Here is an 18,673-nt window from a genome sequence, read left to right on the forward strand (position 1 = left end):
TAAGCCTTCTGTGTTTAGTCCTTTGTGATTGATGGGATGTGTTTACTTTTTTATATTTCTCTTAACTTATGTGTTTGAACTTCAAATTTCTATGCACCTCTGGAAGTGCATGGAGGTCCTGATTATAGCAACTACCTCAAAGGTTGTTTTGTTGTGAGGATCAAATGAGATATTTGTGGAAAGCACTTAGCAGAGTGCCTGGCACACAGTAGGAGCTATATAAAAATACTTATTCCTTTCTTCTCCCTATTTCCTTAAAAGTCTTTTTTTTCCCTCTTTAGGATTAGATTTAGTTTTGCTGGTAAGTTATTGTTCACTACAAACCCACAGCCTCTGCCTTCTGGAATATCATTATTCTAGGCTCTCCATTCCTTTAGAGCGATGGATGCAAAAGTGTATGTGGTCCTGAACTGCGGCTCCTCAGTCCTGGAATCCTCTTTCTGGATGTTTGTAGTACTTTTTTCTTTAACATGAATGTTCTGAATTTTAGCTATAATGTTGCAGGGAGTCTTCATTTTGGGATTTCTTTTAGGCATTAAGTGGTAGATTCTATTTCCACTTTGCCCTCTGCTTTTGAGAGACTGGGCAGTTGTCTTTTATGATCTCTTGAAATACTATGCTTAGTCTCTTTTGTGATCATGGCTTTCAGGTAGTTCAATGATCGTTTAATTTTTTTCTCCTTGATCTGTTTTCCAGGTCAGTTTTTGCTCTGAGATGCCTTATATTTCTTTCTTTCTTTTTTCCTTCTTCAGTCTTCTGACTTTGTTTTAATACTTCTAGTCACAGTTATTAAGCTTCTCTTTGGCCCATTTTAATTTTCAAGGAATTATTCTCTTTCTAATTATTTTTTTTTCCATAGTTTTCATTTCTTTAATAAGAATATTTTCAAACTTTTTTTCTGTCTCAGAATTCTAACTGAATTTGAACCCAAACTTTTTTTGTGTATTTGCTTGCAGACATTATGGAGTCACTCTCTTCTGGGTTTTGTCAGGTGTTCCTGTCAGCACAATAGACTTTTAATGGTCATACTCTGTTCGCTCATTCTCCTAAGACTCCTTCTTAACTTCAGACTTTATGCTAAGCCTAGACTCTACAGGAAATATATGAGCTGGTCTTGCTGCTGCTTTCTTGGAATACTGTATGTTGTGTTATTCCAGGATCACAAGAACACCTCAGGCTGGGATCTATAAGCTTTCAGTATTCCCCAAATGGTTTGAAACAGGGCAAAGTCTGATCACTTAATTCCACCACTCCAATAGAGTGCTGCTGGGTTCCATCTCCATCAGCTGGTAAGCTCTGCAGCTTCCATTGGGGCTGGGATTTCTAATCTAGTGCTAGCTCTGCAGGTTTCAAACTAGGCTGGAGTTCAGAAGTGAGGCTGCTTGCTTCTGAATGTCCTCCATGCTTGGTACACAGAGCCCTCCTCACCCTGCACTTTATACAAGTTTAGGAAAACTTTATACAGGATTGGGCACTTTTATTTCTCCCCGCACTGTGCTCCTGGGCAGACTCGACTCCCAGTGTCCACAGATCTCTGTTTCCATATGCGTGCCTGGGTTGGAGGGTTTTCTAGATATGAAAGGACAAGAGGAGGGTGGAAGGGAAGAGATATACTTCTTCCTGCTCATTTGTCATCTTGGCTCCCAGAAAGATATAAATCTGATGGAAATATACCAAAGGAAGAATCTGATTTTGGTAGTGAAATAAGAGGTGATACAGTAGAATGAGAGACAGGAAGCAAAAATGAGCAAGCTAACAGAATTCTTTGGCTCAAAATGAAGCACCTTTTAGCCTGGGGATTTTTAACCTGGGAAAAACAAAGTCAGATAGCTTTCTTCAACTATTTAATGGGCTGTCCTGTGGAGGGTGGGTCCAATTTGTTCTGTCTGATTTCAAAGGGCAAAACCTACACAATGGGGTGGAGCCTGTAAGGAGGCTGATTTAGTTGTGATGTTAGGAAAAACTCTCCAATCATGAGAGAGACTCAAAACCAGAGAGATCGCCCTAGAGAGGTGGCAGCTCCCTCACCTAGGAGGTGGCCAAGCAAAGATGGACAACCACAAGTCAGACAAATTTACAGGGGGACTCTTTTCAGTTATAGGTTGGAATGGATGAGAGCTACACTCCCTTCAATTCTGAAGATGCTGTGGGTCACTTGGAAGAAGAAATTATTTTTGACTGTTATCCAATAGAATAAAGAAAATGAATATTTATCTGCCACAGCAGCTCCCTGAAGGCACTTGTCTGATACTCTCCCCACTGGATGAGGCAGTGCCACGGGCAATGCTGTCTTCTGATTCCATAGGCCTTTGGGGAGCTACATCAGGTAGAATGTGGAGGCCTTTTTGTATTATTAAATGAGGAAGATATTTGTATGTCTGATTTTTTTTTAATTTTATGGCACATTTCCTATGGGACTAAAAATTTCAAGGTTAAATTATTTTAAAAATACAACATACATGAGAGATAAAGATGACCAAAAACCTCCTACTCTAGCTGCAAAACATGAAAGGCTCCCCCATGACCAAAGAATAAACCTTCCTCTATGTGCAAAAGATGATATTGGCCATGCAGGTTTCCTGGGGAGTTATCTAGATGGGCTGGGAAAAGACATTTTGTTATAGAAATGAATAGTTTTGTGTTTTTTTTAAACACTTCTCCAAGACAGACCAAAGGAAAAACCTCAGGCATTCATTATCAACTACTTGAATGCACTGGTAAATTTATGAGGCTGAAATGATCATGAGATGATAGATTCAGAGCTGGAGAGGACTTTAACGGCCATCATATCCAACCCCTTGATTTTACAACAGATGAGTAAAAGGGAGGAAGAGAGGAACTGGGTAACATGCCCAGGGGTCTAAGGCAGGATTTGAACTTGGGTCTTCTCCTGGTGCTCTCTCCATGAAAGCAGGGTCTTAGCCTGGTCATGAAGTACTAGGTAAGGAATCACCACAATCTGAATCTGGTTCTTCACCTAGGTAGATCCATTTTATCTTAAAACATTGGGAGGCAGAAGCCATTAGTGGAGATTTCAAACCAAAGTGCAGAGTTTCTCTGATTGCTAGCCTAGAACCTACCCCAGTACTACAAGGAACAATACCGCCCAGAACAAGAAATTCTAAGATGAGCTCCCTTTCAGGTGAGGATTAGATGTTACAAAGCCTTTAACCTAATGATACCTGCCTAAGTCTAATGATTTGGCTGAAGATGGCAAATGAAAATATCACTCACCTCCCATTGGGTGGAGGCTGCCCAAGGTGTTGAGGTTCCCAGAAGAGGCAGTCTGCTGAAGGAGCTGCAAATAAAGCTAGACATTACACCAAAAAACAAAACAAGAGTGAGAGTGAGGGCTGGTTCCGCGTCTGGGAGAACTCTACAGCACACCAAGCGAGCACACAGGCCCAGGCCCCAAGAGAGGAGGGGGAGGAGTCAGAGAAGACCCCAGACAGCCCAGCAGCACACGCCAGCACAACACAACACAGCTCAGCGAGAGCCTGCAAGGCTCAAAGACAACAGAGAGACAATCACAGACCAGCAGAGCCAAAGGACAGCCCCAGGAAAGGAGAGAAAGCCTGGTCTGAGGGGCAGACACTACTTCTTCTAATAAGCCATGTCCCAGGCCTCGGCCTCCAGGCTCTCTCCCTTAGGTGCTCGGGGTCCCCTCTCTCCACGAGTGCACCCAAGCCATGTCTATCTAGATGCCTGGATGCCATCTAGAGCCACCCCCCTCCCTCCCCTGGTGCTGCTCTGCCTCTGCCCAGGGTCCTGATGCTCCCCAGCCCCACAGCCTTCATCTTGGCCACCATGGCCTACCATTCTGACTATCAAACCCTCTGATTCCAAGTTCCAACACTTCTAGAACATGCCTACAATCAACCCTGATTCTCCAAGTGAGCTGGCCCCTTTCTCCCACTCCACCCTGCCCCCCCCCCCAAGAACCTTACCATACAAACCAACCCACACTGACAGCTCCCTAGAGATCAAGCTTATTTTCTTGCCTCAAGAGTTTTTTATGCAAACTGTCCCTCAGGCCTAGAAAAAACCTGCCTCCTTTTAGGTCACTTTGTGTCTTTCTTTCTCCAGAAAGCCATTCATGAGACCAAGGTATAATGACACCACCCACTGGTGCCCGACGATACTCATTTCTGTACACATATTACAGCTATAGGTCCACTTACTTCGATCTGCATTTGTTACACACTTCTTAGTAAAAGTTGCAACTTCAATGGCAGAAACCAATTCAAACTCAAACCCCATGACCCTTAGTACAATGACATAGATCCAGCCTATATGTAAGTATAGCAAGGAGAATGACCTATAAGGCCCCAAAACTAAAGCATTGGTGAGGGTCCCAAAGACAATATAAGCTCACACAGATAGAACTTTTTAAGGTTTCCAAATCACATTCTATTTGCCATGTCACTTGATCCTCAAAACAACCCGAGAAATAGGAGTTATCCCCATCTTATGAATGAGGAAGCTGAGGCTCAAACGTTAAACTGGCCCAGGATCACCCAGTTTTACAGGGTTAGAAGCAGGATCTGAACCCAGGTCTTCCAGACATGTCCCCTAGCCTTGAGTCACAAAGGAGCTGCAACAGTGAAGGAGTCTCCACCTGCTGAAACCACAGGTGCTGTTTTTCTACAGCCCTCTAAGACATCATGCAAGGTCCTCAAGGGACTCTCACCAGAATGAGGACTGAAACCTCTGTTGACAAGCTCTACTGGAGCCATTTTAGCCCAAGCTGAGCCGCTAAAAATAATCAAAGTGGTCAAGTAAGCCCACAAAGAAAGCCAGAAACTGAGGAAACAATCAGACCAAACACTGTCTTCCTGTTACTGAAAGTGTATTGGGTTATAATAAATCTGAACCCTGAAAATTCTTAGAACAGTGACAAGCAGCTGTCATCCCTCAGCCATAGAGCAGTTGGGGCCTAGCAACACCCAGCCCACTTCCCTCAGGTTTGGGAACTAACCCTGATAGCTCTCCCTTCTTCCAGCTCTTTCACGGCTAAAAAGCAGAACCCTATTTCTTCTATGCTGCTTTTCTTCTTCCATGGGCACTCTAGAAACAGCCCATTTCAGATGGGCAATGTTTTTCCTTTCCTCTACTGGCTCTACCTCTCTGGAGCGCTGGCTCCAAGAGCCTCCTAGGACACTTACTGCTGTGGTGCTGGATTTGGGTCTGTTCATGCTGCTGACCTTTGAACGGGAAGACAGGAGGGAGAGTGCAAACAAGGACGCTGCTTCCATACTACACGGCATCCCTGGAGAATGCACCTATATAGTTCCTGTAATAATCATGTCAGCTTCTCACTCTCAAGGGAGAGAACAACTCAGGAAACCTTTGAGGAAACCTCTGCATCCAGCAGGAAAGTATCGAAGACTAGGCAGCACAGTGAGAGCAGCATGATATGAAGAGAGGAAAGAGGAGGAAAAGATAAATGGACTAAGATATCAGTTTTCTGCCTAACTGGCACATAAGTCTCAGGTGCAATTAGAGAACAAACAGACAGACAAGAAGACAGACAAACAAACTAGCCAGATGCCCAGTGACTCCATTTTGGTGTCTGCCCACTACTGCGCCTGCTTTGCTGGCATCTATTTCAGAACCAAGTGCCCAGGAGTCCTACTCCATGGGCAAAGAGCCAGGCATGAAGACTCACTGCTAAGTACTGGGGTCCCAGAGTGTTCAGCCCAGCGAGATTCCCCCACACCGATGCGGCACTGATCTGCTGCATCTGCTGCTGCAGCTGCTGGGCCATGCGCTTCTGTTCTTTGTCCTTCTGGGTGTCTGCAAACTTCACCACGATGGGAGAGGAGCAACCCTAAAGAGGCAACCAAGGGAAAAGTAAGAAAAAAAATGAGTCTGTTCTCTTAATTCCAGTGCCAAACAGGGAAGAAGCTAAAGGCTCAAAAGTGAGCTAGCAGATTTTAGCTGCTGAGGACATGAAACCAGGGTGGGAAGCTGACATCAAAGGAGAGTCACAGCTGCTCTGAGACTACACAGCCACCTCCCTGCTGAAAGCAGAGATAAGCCATGACACTTTGGTATCCTGGCCCAATGAACGACAAATTCTCCATATTCTACCTTATGGGATTTCCCCCTTTTCAAAGGGGTCTTTACCTCCATAGTCTGTGCTTGATGCATCGCCTTGATGGCTGTCTGTGCCATGGCTCGTGTTGTAAATGTCACAAATGCACAACCTGGTGGAAGAAGGAATATCCTCGGTCTTCAAAGAGTCCAAAGATCTCTCATTTACAAAACCAGAAAGAGCTTTAGCTGGTTGCTAAAAAGAAAGGTGGTGTGCTGGTCATCTGGATGAAGGAATCCTCAAGGGCTCTTCCAGCACAGCCAGCTGGGGAGATCAGCTTTAATACTGAGGCAAACATATGGCATAACAAAGGGGTACCCCAACCGTCACCACACAAATTAAGTCCTTGCTGTCCAGTGATCATTCACTTTTATGAACTAAAAGAAAAAGAAGCTCACATTTAATACCCCAAGAGCTAAGAGCATTCCTACCTCGGCTCAGACCGTCAGGACCCCGTAATATTCTGCACTCTTCAATCTGCCCAAAGGAAGAGAACATGACTCGGATGTCGTTTTCATTGCACTTCTTGGAAATCATACCAATAAACAGCTTCCTGTCTTCCACTGCTAAGAGACCAAAGGACAAAAGGCTTCTAAATGTTACTTTGAAAGACAAGGAAAGGAGCGTGAAAGTGTCTGTGCTCACTGAGGGCCAAGGAGAGCCGTCTTTCACTGGGTCTTGGGGTCCACTGGCATTTTTCCACCTGCTCTCTAAAAGTTAAACCTCATCCCCCACCTTTTCTGCCATCTTGCCCTCTCTCCTGACCATAAGGCCTATAACCATCAAGATGAGAATTCCAGTTAATTCTAACAGTTCTTAAATATAGTGTACTCAACTTGCTACCAATTCTAATTTCTTTCATTTGCCATACTATTTATTGTTATAATACAAGAAAATTGAGAAAATCCTCTATTTCCTGCCCAACCCACCTGGCTCTAACTCAGAAATTGATAATAAGAAAGCCTAGAGAACTGTCCCGATTAGGGGAAAGGTCAACAATATATTTACCATTGTTTTTTTCACTGTCTGCAGGTTTCATCTGTATAGGGTGATGCATCTGAAAAAGAAAAATACAACCACTTTGTCTACGTGGACTCTTCAAGACAGGGCAGAAACCGTATCTCAATGTCTCCCCAGTGTATGTTATAGCATACACTATATTATACAGCATTGTAGTACCCTGCACATACTAAGCACCTAAAGTCTACGTGTCAAATGGACAAGATACTAACATTTCTGGGACATTGAATTTTAACTACGGAGTCTTGGGAGCTCTTCTTGATTTTCCATCACAGCACCATTTTCATCTCAAACTCTGGGCTCAGACAACAGATAAAAGAGTCAAGATGTCAAACGCACAAGGCTACAGGGAATATTCTTGACAACTTTGTCAAATTTCTGATTTCTCATAGATATCTGCAGAGTTCCTTGTGACCCTACTCTCTGGGAAAGGGTCTTCAGTACTGAGCCCAGGAGCTCATCCTACTTGTTAAAACCACTCCAAATCTTCCTGACATAATGGATGTTCTCTCTTCTTACCCCTGGGAGGATCTTCATATTGTGAAGAGCGTTCTGTGCTTCTAGTGCAGCTTTCCGGGTGTAAAACGTAACAAAACAGCACCCTATAATCACAAACAAACAATTAAAACTACTCTTGTGCAAGAAAGCAATTTTTAGAGAACTTGACTTCCAGATAGAAACATGTACTGTCAGAACTCTTGCAAGAAATGCTTGCCTGTACATGCAAGATGGAGAAAAAATAAACAATTCATAAGATCATTTAAGTTTGTAAATGCCCTGTCTAAATGAGAAATTAATAAGGTTATGTTGACTGCTAAAGTTTCTTATACAACTCTATATACTCTTATGAGATCAAACTGAACCTATCTGCAAGCTTCTTTAGCAGTTTCATTTAAAAACCTGCAAAAGTCAAATGCTATTCCCCTTTTCATTTTACCCTCTAGTAATGCACTAGGTGGAGAAATGTGCTTTGCCCACAGCTGTGACACGGTAGGTATTTGGAGAACAAATGTATTCTGAAAGCACCTAGATAATCAGCTTCATGTCCCTGCTGTCCTCACTGCCCAGGGTAAGACACCAACTCCACCAACTGGTGTTCCCACAAAGGATAGCTCCAAAGCTTACTTACACTCTTCCTCTGCCCTATGCCCTTTAGATTTCCCTTAATCTCCTCCTGCTTTTTGCCCTTGTCTCTGGGCATATCTCACTATGCAAGGAAGGGACTTTCCCCAAAAGATACATCTGTTTAACCTAGTTCATTCCTTCTGTTCCTTCAAGGCCCAGATTGCGTGCCACCTGCTAGTCAAAGTTTTCTCAAATTTCTCCAGCTAAAAATCATCCCTCTTCCTCTCAAACCACTCTCTGATGCATTCATTATATGCTAACTCATACCAGCATTCTTGTCTTATCACACTTATTAGACTTAAGTTCCTTGAAGGCACAGACTGTGTTCTTTTCTATTGGAGGTGGCAGAAGCAGTAGCAGTAATAACAGTAGAAGGCAAGAATACTAATAACACCAGTGAAATGCCCATAATGTTTTAAGGTATAAAGGACAGAATCACATAATTAAGAGTTACATGGGATCTCAGGAGCCATCTTGTTCAAATATTAGCTGAAAGAAATCCCTACTATGATGTACCTGACAAACGGCCATTCAAGCTCTATCTGAGCACCTGTCAAGGCCACCCATTCCACTTAGGTAGCTCCAATGACTGGCATGATTTTCAAGATATCAAACCTAGACATTCCTCTCTGGGAACTCTACGTAGCTCACTGACGAGCCCATAAGTCCACAAACAATAAATGCTGAGGGGCTGCTAGCCTTCAGAGATGGAAGACTCTGCACTAAGCTATGTTGCTTCACTGTGTATGCATAATGCCAAGCACTACGCCTTTGCTCATATGAAGTGCTTTATGAAATGTCTTCTGAAGTGAGAGCAATGTCGGACATCATTACTATCATTCCCAATCATTTACACCTTAAGTGACTTTTTATTTTTTTCCAAGTCAAAATACTTCCTATGTACCAGGCACTAAACCAAGCACAGTTTAGCTAAAAGAGCAGCCTTCTTTCCTAAGTGCAGAAGCAACTGACCAGTGAGAAAACATATATCTAAGATAGATCGATCAATCATCATATCATGTGACAGAAATTATACACAGAAAATTAAATCTTTTCCCATCAGTGAAAAAGAACCAAAGTCCTCACCTTTGCTCTGGGGAGGATTTTGGCTCCTATCCCTCAGGACATTGATTTCATAGACAGCACCATACTGTTCAAAGAGTTCCCTCAGATCTTTTTCAGACCAGCTCCTAGGAACCTGACCCACAAACATCTTGATGGCGTCAAGGTCAGGTTGGTCTGGGTGATCCAGTGTTCCATTCATTTTTTTTGAGCTGCATGAGATAAAGAGGAGCCTCTGTTACACAGTCCAATCATACTTACCTAGAAGACTTTTCTTCTAAGCAACTACAGCACCAAAGTGCCTCATCAAGAACTACATTAAGTATATTCTAGTACCTTAAATGTACATATACTCCAGAAACCTGGAAGAAATTTTTTAAATAGGGTATATGGGGAGACAAGGAACCAGAAAGGCTCCTCTTGCTTATACTGAGCTCATCCCCAAGAGCTAAGTAGATCAATCAAACAACAAGCATTTATTAATCACCTACTATGTATGTGACAGACACTGGGCACACAAAGACCAAAACAAACAAACAAACAAACACATACATAAATGAAGCAATCCCTGCTCTCAAGGAGCTTACATTAAGAGGCAAAGGAAGAAGATCAGTCAGGAGCTGTTAGCATCTACTTGGAAATGGTATAATGGAATTAACGTTGCCAAGAGGCCTGAAGTGCTATTCCCCCTCATCATCCACTCCCCCCACCACCTCAGCAGTGCTTGTACAGGGAAAGGAAAGTCTACTTGATAAGCATGTTCTTTTCTTTTGCTAGCCTCCAAGCAATCTGTTCTTTTGCTGTCCCTCCCACCATGGCTTTCCCCTTCTGTTGGTTCCTGCAATGAAGTCACCATTCTGTGTTGAGGACAGCATTGTGTGTTGCCACGGAAATGATAATGCTCTTCTCCGAGCATGAGAATTTCATAGCAGAATCAAAGAGGCAAGCCTACTCAAAATACAACCACTTTTAAACAAATTTCCAAAGTACGTAATGGAATAAAAGTAAGGGTAACTAACCTGCATAAAGGAGAACTTTTAAAGCCCTGGACCAAAGACAAGTTCTTGACTTCCTAAACCAAAGTTCAGAAGGCACAAGTAAAATATCGACAAAAGTTACTAATAATAATCCCAATAATTCTGAGTCCAGAGCTCACACAGCAAAGTTAGGCTTTGAAGAAAAAAAAATGTAAAAACGAGTATCATAATTTAGAGCAAAAAGGGAACTCAGGTCATCTAGTTAACCCTCCTCATCTTCTACACTGATAACTGGAAGATGACAGCCCACAGAGGAAGGGCGGGGCAGGGCTGGAACCAGATCCCACCAGATCCTTTTGACTCCAACTTTCCACTAAAATTCAAGCACAGGCACTAGATGGGAACTTCAAACACCATACTCTCCGAAATACAAAGTTCCCTCTCTACCATCACTTTAGGCAGATGCACTAATTTTACCATCTCTCGGTTACCTTGAGATTCAGTATCCCCACCTGGTTGTGACATGCTACTCGACACAGCTCCGCACTAATAAATGCCATTTCATCAAACCCAAACTCCATGGGGACTCTTTGCAAATCATCTTGAAAGAATTACAGGGCAAAAAAATTCATCATATTTTTACTCTTTTATTTGTCTTTCCTCTTTTATCAATCTTTCAGACTATTTTTCATTTCCTTTATAACCAATTAAATTCCAAGTCACCTCTTCTACCAACTTATCAAACTCACCAGATATTTTCACCAATCTGTGACAGTCTGCTCTTTCCCTTGGGTCTCTAAAAATGCTCTATAATCCTTCTCACATTAAATAATTTTTTTTTTTGCTCCTCCAATCATCTTTCCTCTGCTTTGTTTCCTTGAACTTCAAGATTTGTTACTTCTAACGGCTTTTTTTCACTTTAAGACCAAGTATGAAACATTTAGCACATAATTAAGAGCTCAAATTAGGGAGGTCCTGCAGATGTTCAAAGACATTGTAGCAATACAACGGTTTTTCCAAACCTGCTAATTAGCAGTCATCCAACGGACTTTCAATTAATATTTCACCAATTTCAGAATTGGAAGAGACCTCAGAGGTCTTTTAGTCCCATCCATTCAGAAAGATCCCTTCCCCAACAAACCCATCTCTCATTTGCTTGAATTTTCAGGAGGAATAAATCAATTCCCTCTACAGAAAGCTGACTCCACTTTTAGGTAGTTCTGTTAGGAAATTCTTTGTGACACCAAACCTCAATTTACCTCTGAACTTATACTCATGGCCCTTGGTTTTGCCTCTGAAGCCAAAGAGATCCAGTCCAACACCCCAAGCAAGGAGGTACATTAAGACTTCTCCAGGTCAACAGCCCTCCTTCCGTCAACTAAACATCAGGCCCTTCTCTCTTCTGGATAGAGACAGTTCTCACTTTAAGTAAATTCGCATTATGCAAATTTGACTTTACATAAAGAATTCTGCATTCCCCAAACCCCCACCTATGTTAACTTTGCTGTACAGTACTGTGTTCTCTCTCAGCAATCTATGGCCTCCCATACCCCGACCAAAAAAACAAACAAAATACTAACTCTAAAACACCACACCCTTAAAAAAATACAACTCTCTAAGTGAGGGCAGAAGAAAGGAAGCCCAGAGAGAAAGCCACTACTGGGTCAGGAACCTGGCTTGAGACTTGTGGCACTGAGAGAAGACCTGCCCACCTGTCCTGCCTTGTGTGTCTGCTCAGGTAGCACATGTCTGTCCTTGGCCCTCGTATGTTGCCTGTCCTCTCCCGTCTGGCTTTAATGTTCTTTCTCTCAGTTTCGGCCAGGCCCCCATGTAGCTGGCTCCAGCCTCCATGTGCTCCTCCTCCTGTTCTCATTTTTCTGCTCCCAGCCCTCACTTGTCTTTGAACTGCGTGCTGGCCCCCTCCATCCACAGGCACACAGTCCCCTTCCTTCCTGCCTGCCAGCCTCCCTCCTTTCCCAATGTCCATGGGCAAATATCTGCATTACATAAAAGTCACTTTTTCCAGAGGTCTGCAGAATAGTCCCCTTACTGTCTGTAAGAATACTGTCTGTATTCTTCTGCTTATCAATGATGTTCCTAAACTGTGGAACTTAGAAACAAACGTAACACTCCATATTTGTTGTAAGATAGAATGCCACAAAATGGAAGCTATGCCTCTCTTAATGCAACCTTTTTTAAATTTATTTTTTATATTTAGTTTACAACACTCAGTTCCACAAATTTTTGAATTGCAAACTTTCTCCTTGCCCTCTCCTCCCTGTCCGCCCCCGACAGTATGCAATCTGATGCAGATTCTACGTATACCTGCACATTAAACTTATTTTCACAATAGTCAAGTTGTAAAGAAGAATTATAACCAATGGAATCAACCATGAGAAAGAAGAAAGAAAACAAAAGAGCGAGAAAGAGCAAATAGTTTGCTTCAGACTAAATACAGACTCTTTAATTCTTTCTCTGGAAGAGAATTTTAGCTGTTTTTTAAAGCACATTATATTGCTGACCCATAGAGTCCAAGTCCACTAACACTCCCAGATCTTCTTCAAACTGCTATCTTATCATGTCTCAAACTTCTATCTTACCATGTCTTCCCCGTCTCCACCTTGCACTTATGAAGCAAAGTTTCTGAATACAAATCTAAGACTTCACATTTATCCAATTCAATCTCCCGTTATTAGATTTGAATCAATATAACCCACCAAGATGTTTTTGCTCCTAGGATTGAAAACAATGAATTTTTGATCCTCACAAAGTGTTCTATTCTTTCACCTACAGATTTGGTAAGTAAGCCATTTATACCTTTAAGTAACTGACAAAAACATGAACTAGCACATAAGCAAGCACCCATTATTTGGGGGCACCTCATTTGAGACCTTCTGACAAGCTAACATTTAATTACTGACTACCTCTTTGAGTCTGCTCATTCAACCGTCTAGCTGAATCCAACTATCAAATATCCAATATTTTGACATTAATTAAAGACTTTGTCAAGTGCATTTCTAAGATCCAGATAACCTCTCTCAGTATTCCCCAAATGTACCAGTTTGGTCAACCTGTCAATAAAAGATATAAAGTCAGTATGAGGTAACCTGGCTGTGTTCTACACTTCTGTTGGCAGGTGTCTGTGGTTGGCACATAGCAGGCACTCGTAAAATAAATGCATGTTGATGGATCAACAGCCATGTTTTTAATTATACATTTTAGAGTTTTGCCAGGTATCATAGCCAAGGATGCTGGCTAACAGTTTGCTGAGTCTATTTTCTTCATGAGAGTTCGGGATAATTGCCCCTTTTTAGTCCTCCGTTATTTGACCCCATGTACAGAAACCTATATATTAAAAGATAGTCCTGAAACACAAATCCTTACCTCATATATCTCCCCAAAATATTTGCAATCCTGGCCTGAGCTTTAAATTTTTCCCTGTTAATCTTCCTTAAGATCCATTTGTTAAAAATTTAAAATTCTACAGACTTTAATTTATTTAATTCTGTTTATGGTTTAAAAAAAAAAAAAGCTTTCGGCACTGGAGTCCTAAGTTCTATCACATAAGAATGTTACTGTATGTAAAAAGGCCCGTGCAAAAAGCAGGCGTAGACCAACATCTTACACCCTATACCAAAATAAAGTCAAAATGGCCACATGATTTAGATATAAAGGGTGATACTATAAGCAAACTGGGAGAGCAAGGAATAGTTTACCTGTCAGATTTATGGAGAAGGGAAGAATTTATGACCAAACAAGAGAGAGAATATTATGAAATGCAAAATGGGTAATTTTGATTACGTTAAATTTAAAAGTTTTTGCACAAACAAAACCAATGCAACCAAGATTAGGAGGGAAGCACAAAAACTGGGAAAGAATTTTAACAACACCAGTATCTCTGATAAAGGCCTCATTTCTTTTTTTTTTTAAATTAAGATTTTTTACTTTTAGTTTACAACACTCAGTTCCACATGATTTTGAGCTCCAGATTTTCTCCCCCACTCCCACCTCAAGACGGCATGGAATCCGATATATCTTCTACATATAACTTCGCATTGAACTTATTTACACAATAGTCAAGTTGTAAAGAAGAATTATGACCAATGGAATGAATCATGAGAAAGAAGAAACAGAACAACAACAAGAAAAAAAAGAACCCCAAAACCAAAAGAGAAAAAGAAAAAAAAAAAAGGAAAAAAAAAGGAGGGCAAACAGTGTGCCTCAATCTGCATTCAGACTCCATACTCCTTTCTCTGGATGTAAAGGCCTCATTTCTAAAATATATGGAGAAGTGAATCAAATTTATAAGAATACCAGTCATTCCCCAACTGATAAATGGTCAAAGGATACAAATAGGCAGTTTTCAGAGAAAGAAATTAAAGCTATCTATAGTCATATGAAAAAAATGCTCTAAATCACTATTGATTAGAGAAATGAATAAAACAACTCTGAGGTAGCACATAACACCTATCAGATTGGCTAACATGACAAAACAAGAAAACGATAAATGCTGGAGAAGACATGGGAAAATTGGAACACTGGTGTATTGTTGGTGGAGTTGTAAACTGATTCAACCATTCTGGGGAGCAATTTGGAACTATGCCCAAAGGGCTATAAAAAAGTGTATACCCTTTGACCCATCAATACCACTTCTAGGGCTGTATCCCAAAGAGATCACACGAATGGGAAAAAGACCTGCAGCTCTTTTTTTGTAGTGGCCAAGAACTGGAAATCGGGGGGGGGGGGGGGGGGGGGGGGGGGGGGAAGGGCAATCAATTGGGGAATGGCTAAACAAATTGTGGTATATGGATGTAAAAGAACACTATTGTGCTGTAAAAAATGAGGAGCAAACAGACTTCATAAGAACCTGGTGATCTGATGAGTGAAGGGAGCAGAACCAGGATAACACTGTACACAACCACAGATACACTGCTCCTGTGATGACTAACATTAAAAGACTTGGCTCTTCCCAGCAATGCAAGGTTCTAAGACAGCTCCAAAGGACTTATGATGGAAAAGGCTGTCCATATCCAGAGAAAGAATTACGGAATCTGAAGGCAGATTGAAGCAAACTATTTGCTCTCTCTCTTTTTTCTTTTCTTTTCAGTTTTCTTACATCTTTCTCATGGTTCATTTCATTGGTTATAATTCTTCTTGACAACTTGATTATTAGGAAAATAAGTTTAATGTGAAGGTATATGTAGAACCTATATCAGATTACATGCTGTCTTGGGGGGAGGAGGGAGGAGGAGGGGGAGAAAATTTGGAAACCAAAAACTTATGGAACTGAGCGTTGTAAACTAAAAAAAAAAATAAAAATAAAAATAAAAATTAATTAATAAAAAAAAGAACGATAGAGCCTGAATGCATAATGAAGTAAATTATTTTCTCTCTCTCTCTCCTTATTTCTTCTTTCTCATGGTTTCTCCCATTGGTTCTAATTCTTTACAACATGGCAAATATGAAAATAGGTTTAATATGAATGTATATGTAGAGCCTATGTCAAATTACATTGCTGTCTTGGGGTGGGGGGAGAGGAGAGATGGGGAGAAAAATCTGGAACTTAAACTCTTATGAAAGAGAATGTTGAAAAATAAAAATAAATAAATTTTTAAAAAAGGAAAAAAAAAAGGGGGGGGGCCTGTGATTAGTCAAATAATGGACTTCATTCCCAATGCTCAGAGCAGGAAGAAAAGAATTTTGTCTTTTGAAAACAAGAGGTGACTCTCCCCTTTCTTTCTGACAACTCACCCCTAAACAAACTTTATTCCCCATGCTTAAATATAATACAAGAATAAATTGTGGCCATATTCCTCCCAACTATATAGTTGAAACATTTCAAAGAGTGGTAAATGATTAAATCTCAAAGAGACAAAGATTTAACTAGGACCAACTAGGGGTTCTGGAACCAAACTGTATGTATGAATAGCACTTCTTTGTTTATAAAAAGGGTTTTACAAGGGAGAGAGGGAGGCAGGAAGGAGAGGCAAAGAAAGAAGAGTGTCAATGAAGCAGTAAAAATATATGTAGGAAAAAGCAGAAGGAAGTTGAGATGGGGACTTGGATTTTTTTCTGCAATGCCTGAAAATAAAGTTTAGCCCAAGGATAGATACAGACCAAAGCTATTTCCTCACCTTGCAAAAATTTGCTCATGGCTTCCTTAACAACAAAGGTGATCATCACCTAGATCAGGAGTTCTCAAGCTGGACTATCCCCCTGTAAAGCCTGCTTCTTTCTCCCACTGCAGAATCCCTCCTACAAGGCACAAACTAGCCTTCATTCCCTTCCCACTCCTTTTCTAATCCTCTGTACTGTCTCATCCTGGAACTTCCCTCTGCGCCTGGGTCCTCCTCATCCCCTGACACCTTCTTGAACTGGGCTATCATGGTTAAGGCCTGTCCCCTCGACCCCGCAAAGCTAGTCCTTGGGCAAGCCTCCCTTCTGGCCTTCCTTCCCCTCCCAGCTGTTCCTGGTCCCTTGTATCAGGTGCTTGTGTCTGTCCGTGCTGCCCCCCCCCCCCCCCCCCCCCCCCCGCCCACTTACACTCCTTTCTTCCCTCTTATTGTGACTATCACAATCCTCCACACCTCACTTTTTCTCAGTACATCAGTATGGCAATGGCTCTGCTTTCATCCCTGACTTGAAACCTTGGTGAACCAGTTCAACTCTACACTACCCTCTACATTTGGATCCCTTTCCCTCTTCTTGCTCTTTTGCTGACCACAGTTAGCCCAAACCTAACTTTAGACAACTCATCATTCACCTGTTTTGCCCTTGTTCACATGCCAATGACTGGAGCCAGGTGACATCACAAAATTGTGCCAGATGGGTTCATTACAAATTTGTTACATAATCTCTACTGGGCAAGGAAATTCTTTTATAGCTCTAATAGATGCACTCTCCCACTCACCACAATAGCTACGCCAAACATGTTCATACATGGCACCTCTCTCCTACCATCAGGTAAAGACTTTTCTTCATACTTAAGTGAAAAAATGGAGACCAATCACTGAAATCTCCCTTTTCCTTCCCTCATCTCACATGACTCAGATCTCTTCCACCCATTTCACATGAAATAGTAGTCTGTCTCCTTGTCAAGGAAAGCTTTTCTACATGCACCTCTGAACACATTCCATCCAATCTGCTCCAGCAAGCTGCCTGCTATAATCCCTACTCTCCCACTAATCTTCAGTCTTTTCCTTTCTACTGGTTGCTTCCCTGCTACACACCCATGTCTTTCCCATTCTTGAAAAATCTTTATTTGTTCTGATGATCCTCTACAGTTTATTCTATATTTCTCCTCCCTTTTAAGACCCTTGAGAAAAACATCTATAATTGTTGCCTCCACTTTCTTTCCTGTCACTCTACTACCTCCGCAATCAGCTTCCATCCACCCTCATCTTTCAACTGAAACTGCTCTCTCCAAAGTTACCAAGGGTCTCTTAGCTGCCAAATCTAAAGGTCTTTTCTCAACCTCCCATCCTTCTTGACCTTACTACAGAGTCTGACACTGTTGATAACTTTCTTTCATGTTTCTCTGTTCTAAGTTTTCCATGTCATATCTTTATCCTGCAGTATACTACCAGTCTGTCTGTTCCTCAGTCTCCTGTGCCGGCTTCTTCATCATGGGTGGGCTCCAAGGCTCTATCCTGGATCTTTTCTTCCCCCAGCTACTATTATTCCTGAGAAGTCAACGATCATCTCTATGCAGCTGATTCTGAGATCTATCTATCCAATTATAACCTCTCTCCTGACCTCCAGCAGTCTTGCAACTCAAAATGCCTATTGTACATCTTTAACTAGAAGGTTCCTATAGACCTTAAATTTCTCCAAAACTAAATTCATTATCTTTCTCCTTCTTAACATCCCACTTACCATAAAGAACCCTACCACCTTCCAAGTCAACCAGACTCATAATGTATTACCCTCTCTTCTCATCACTCCTCTCACTTCTCATTAACCAATTTGTCATCAAGTCCTGTTGATTTCATCTCTCCAATATTTCTTCTATACAAGCCTTCTCTGCTCTGATAAAGCCACTACATTGGTGCAGGACCCACCTCAACAGCTCAAGCTTGCACTACTTCGATAATAGCTTTCTGGACGGTGTCCCTGGTTCATTTTACCCCAATCAATCTTCCAGATGATCTTCCTAATGAGCAGGTTTGACAACGCAGCCCTCCTCATCAGTCAGCTCCATTGGTTCCCTATTATTCCCAGTCAGCCAACTGTTGTTTATTATGCACCTACTATGTACCAGGAACTGTGCTAAGTGCTAAGGATACTAAGAAAGTTTAAAAAAAGTGTCCCTGTTCTCAAGCCCAAAGTAGGAGGCAACATGCAAACAGCTATGTACAAACAAGATATACACTGAATAAATTGTGGGAAAAAT

General features: G+C 41.6%; 1 protein-coding gene across 8 annotated transcripts in view; it reads right to left on the reverse strand.

Moving 5' to 3' along the window:
• CELF1 (CUGBP Elav-like family member 1) overlaps positions 1-18,673 on the reverse strand; it is a 61,844-nt gene that overhangs the window by 14,312 nt on the left and 28,859 nt on the right. For 2 of the 8 annotated variants that reach the window (XM_036764517.1, XM_036764516.1), the window contains exons 2-8: positions 9,329-9,516; positions 7,637-7,719; positions 7,106-7,154; positions 6,529-6,660; positions 6,130-6,209; positions 5,669-5,830; positions 3,235-3,298 (exon numbers count right to left, since the gene is read on the reverse strand). In XM_036764517.1, coding sequence (XP_036620412.1) covers positions 3,235-3,298; positions 5,669-5,830; positions 6,130-6,209; positions 6,529-6,660; positions 7,106-7,154; positions 7,637-7,719; positions 9,329-9,506 — 748 coding nt within the window. In that variant the 5' untranslated portion in view covers positions 9,507-9,516. Of the gene's footprint in view, positions 1-3,234; positions 3,311-5,668; positions 5,831-6,129; positions 6,210-6,528; positions 6,664-7,105; positions 7,155-7,636; positions 7,720-9,328; positions 9,517-18,673 lie in introns of all 8 variants that reach the window. The other 6 variants (XM_036764513.1, XM_036764512.1, XM_036764515.1 and 3 more) reach the window with 3 other exon arrangements.

This window comes from Trichosurus vulpecula, chromosome 6, assembly GCF_011100635.1.
Source record: "Trichosurus vulpecula isolate mTriVul1 chromosome 6, mTriVul1.pri, whole genome shotgun sequence".
NCBI lineage: Eukaryota > Metazoa > Chordata > Mammalia > Diprotodontia > Phalangeridae > Trichosurus > Trichosurus vulpecula.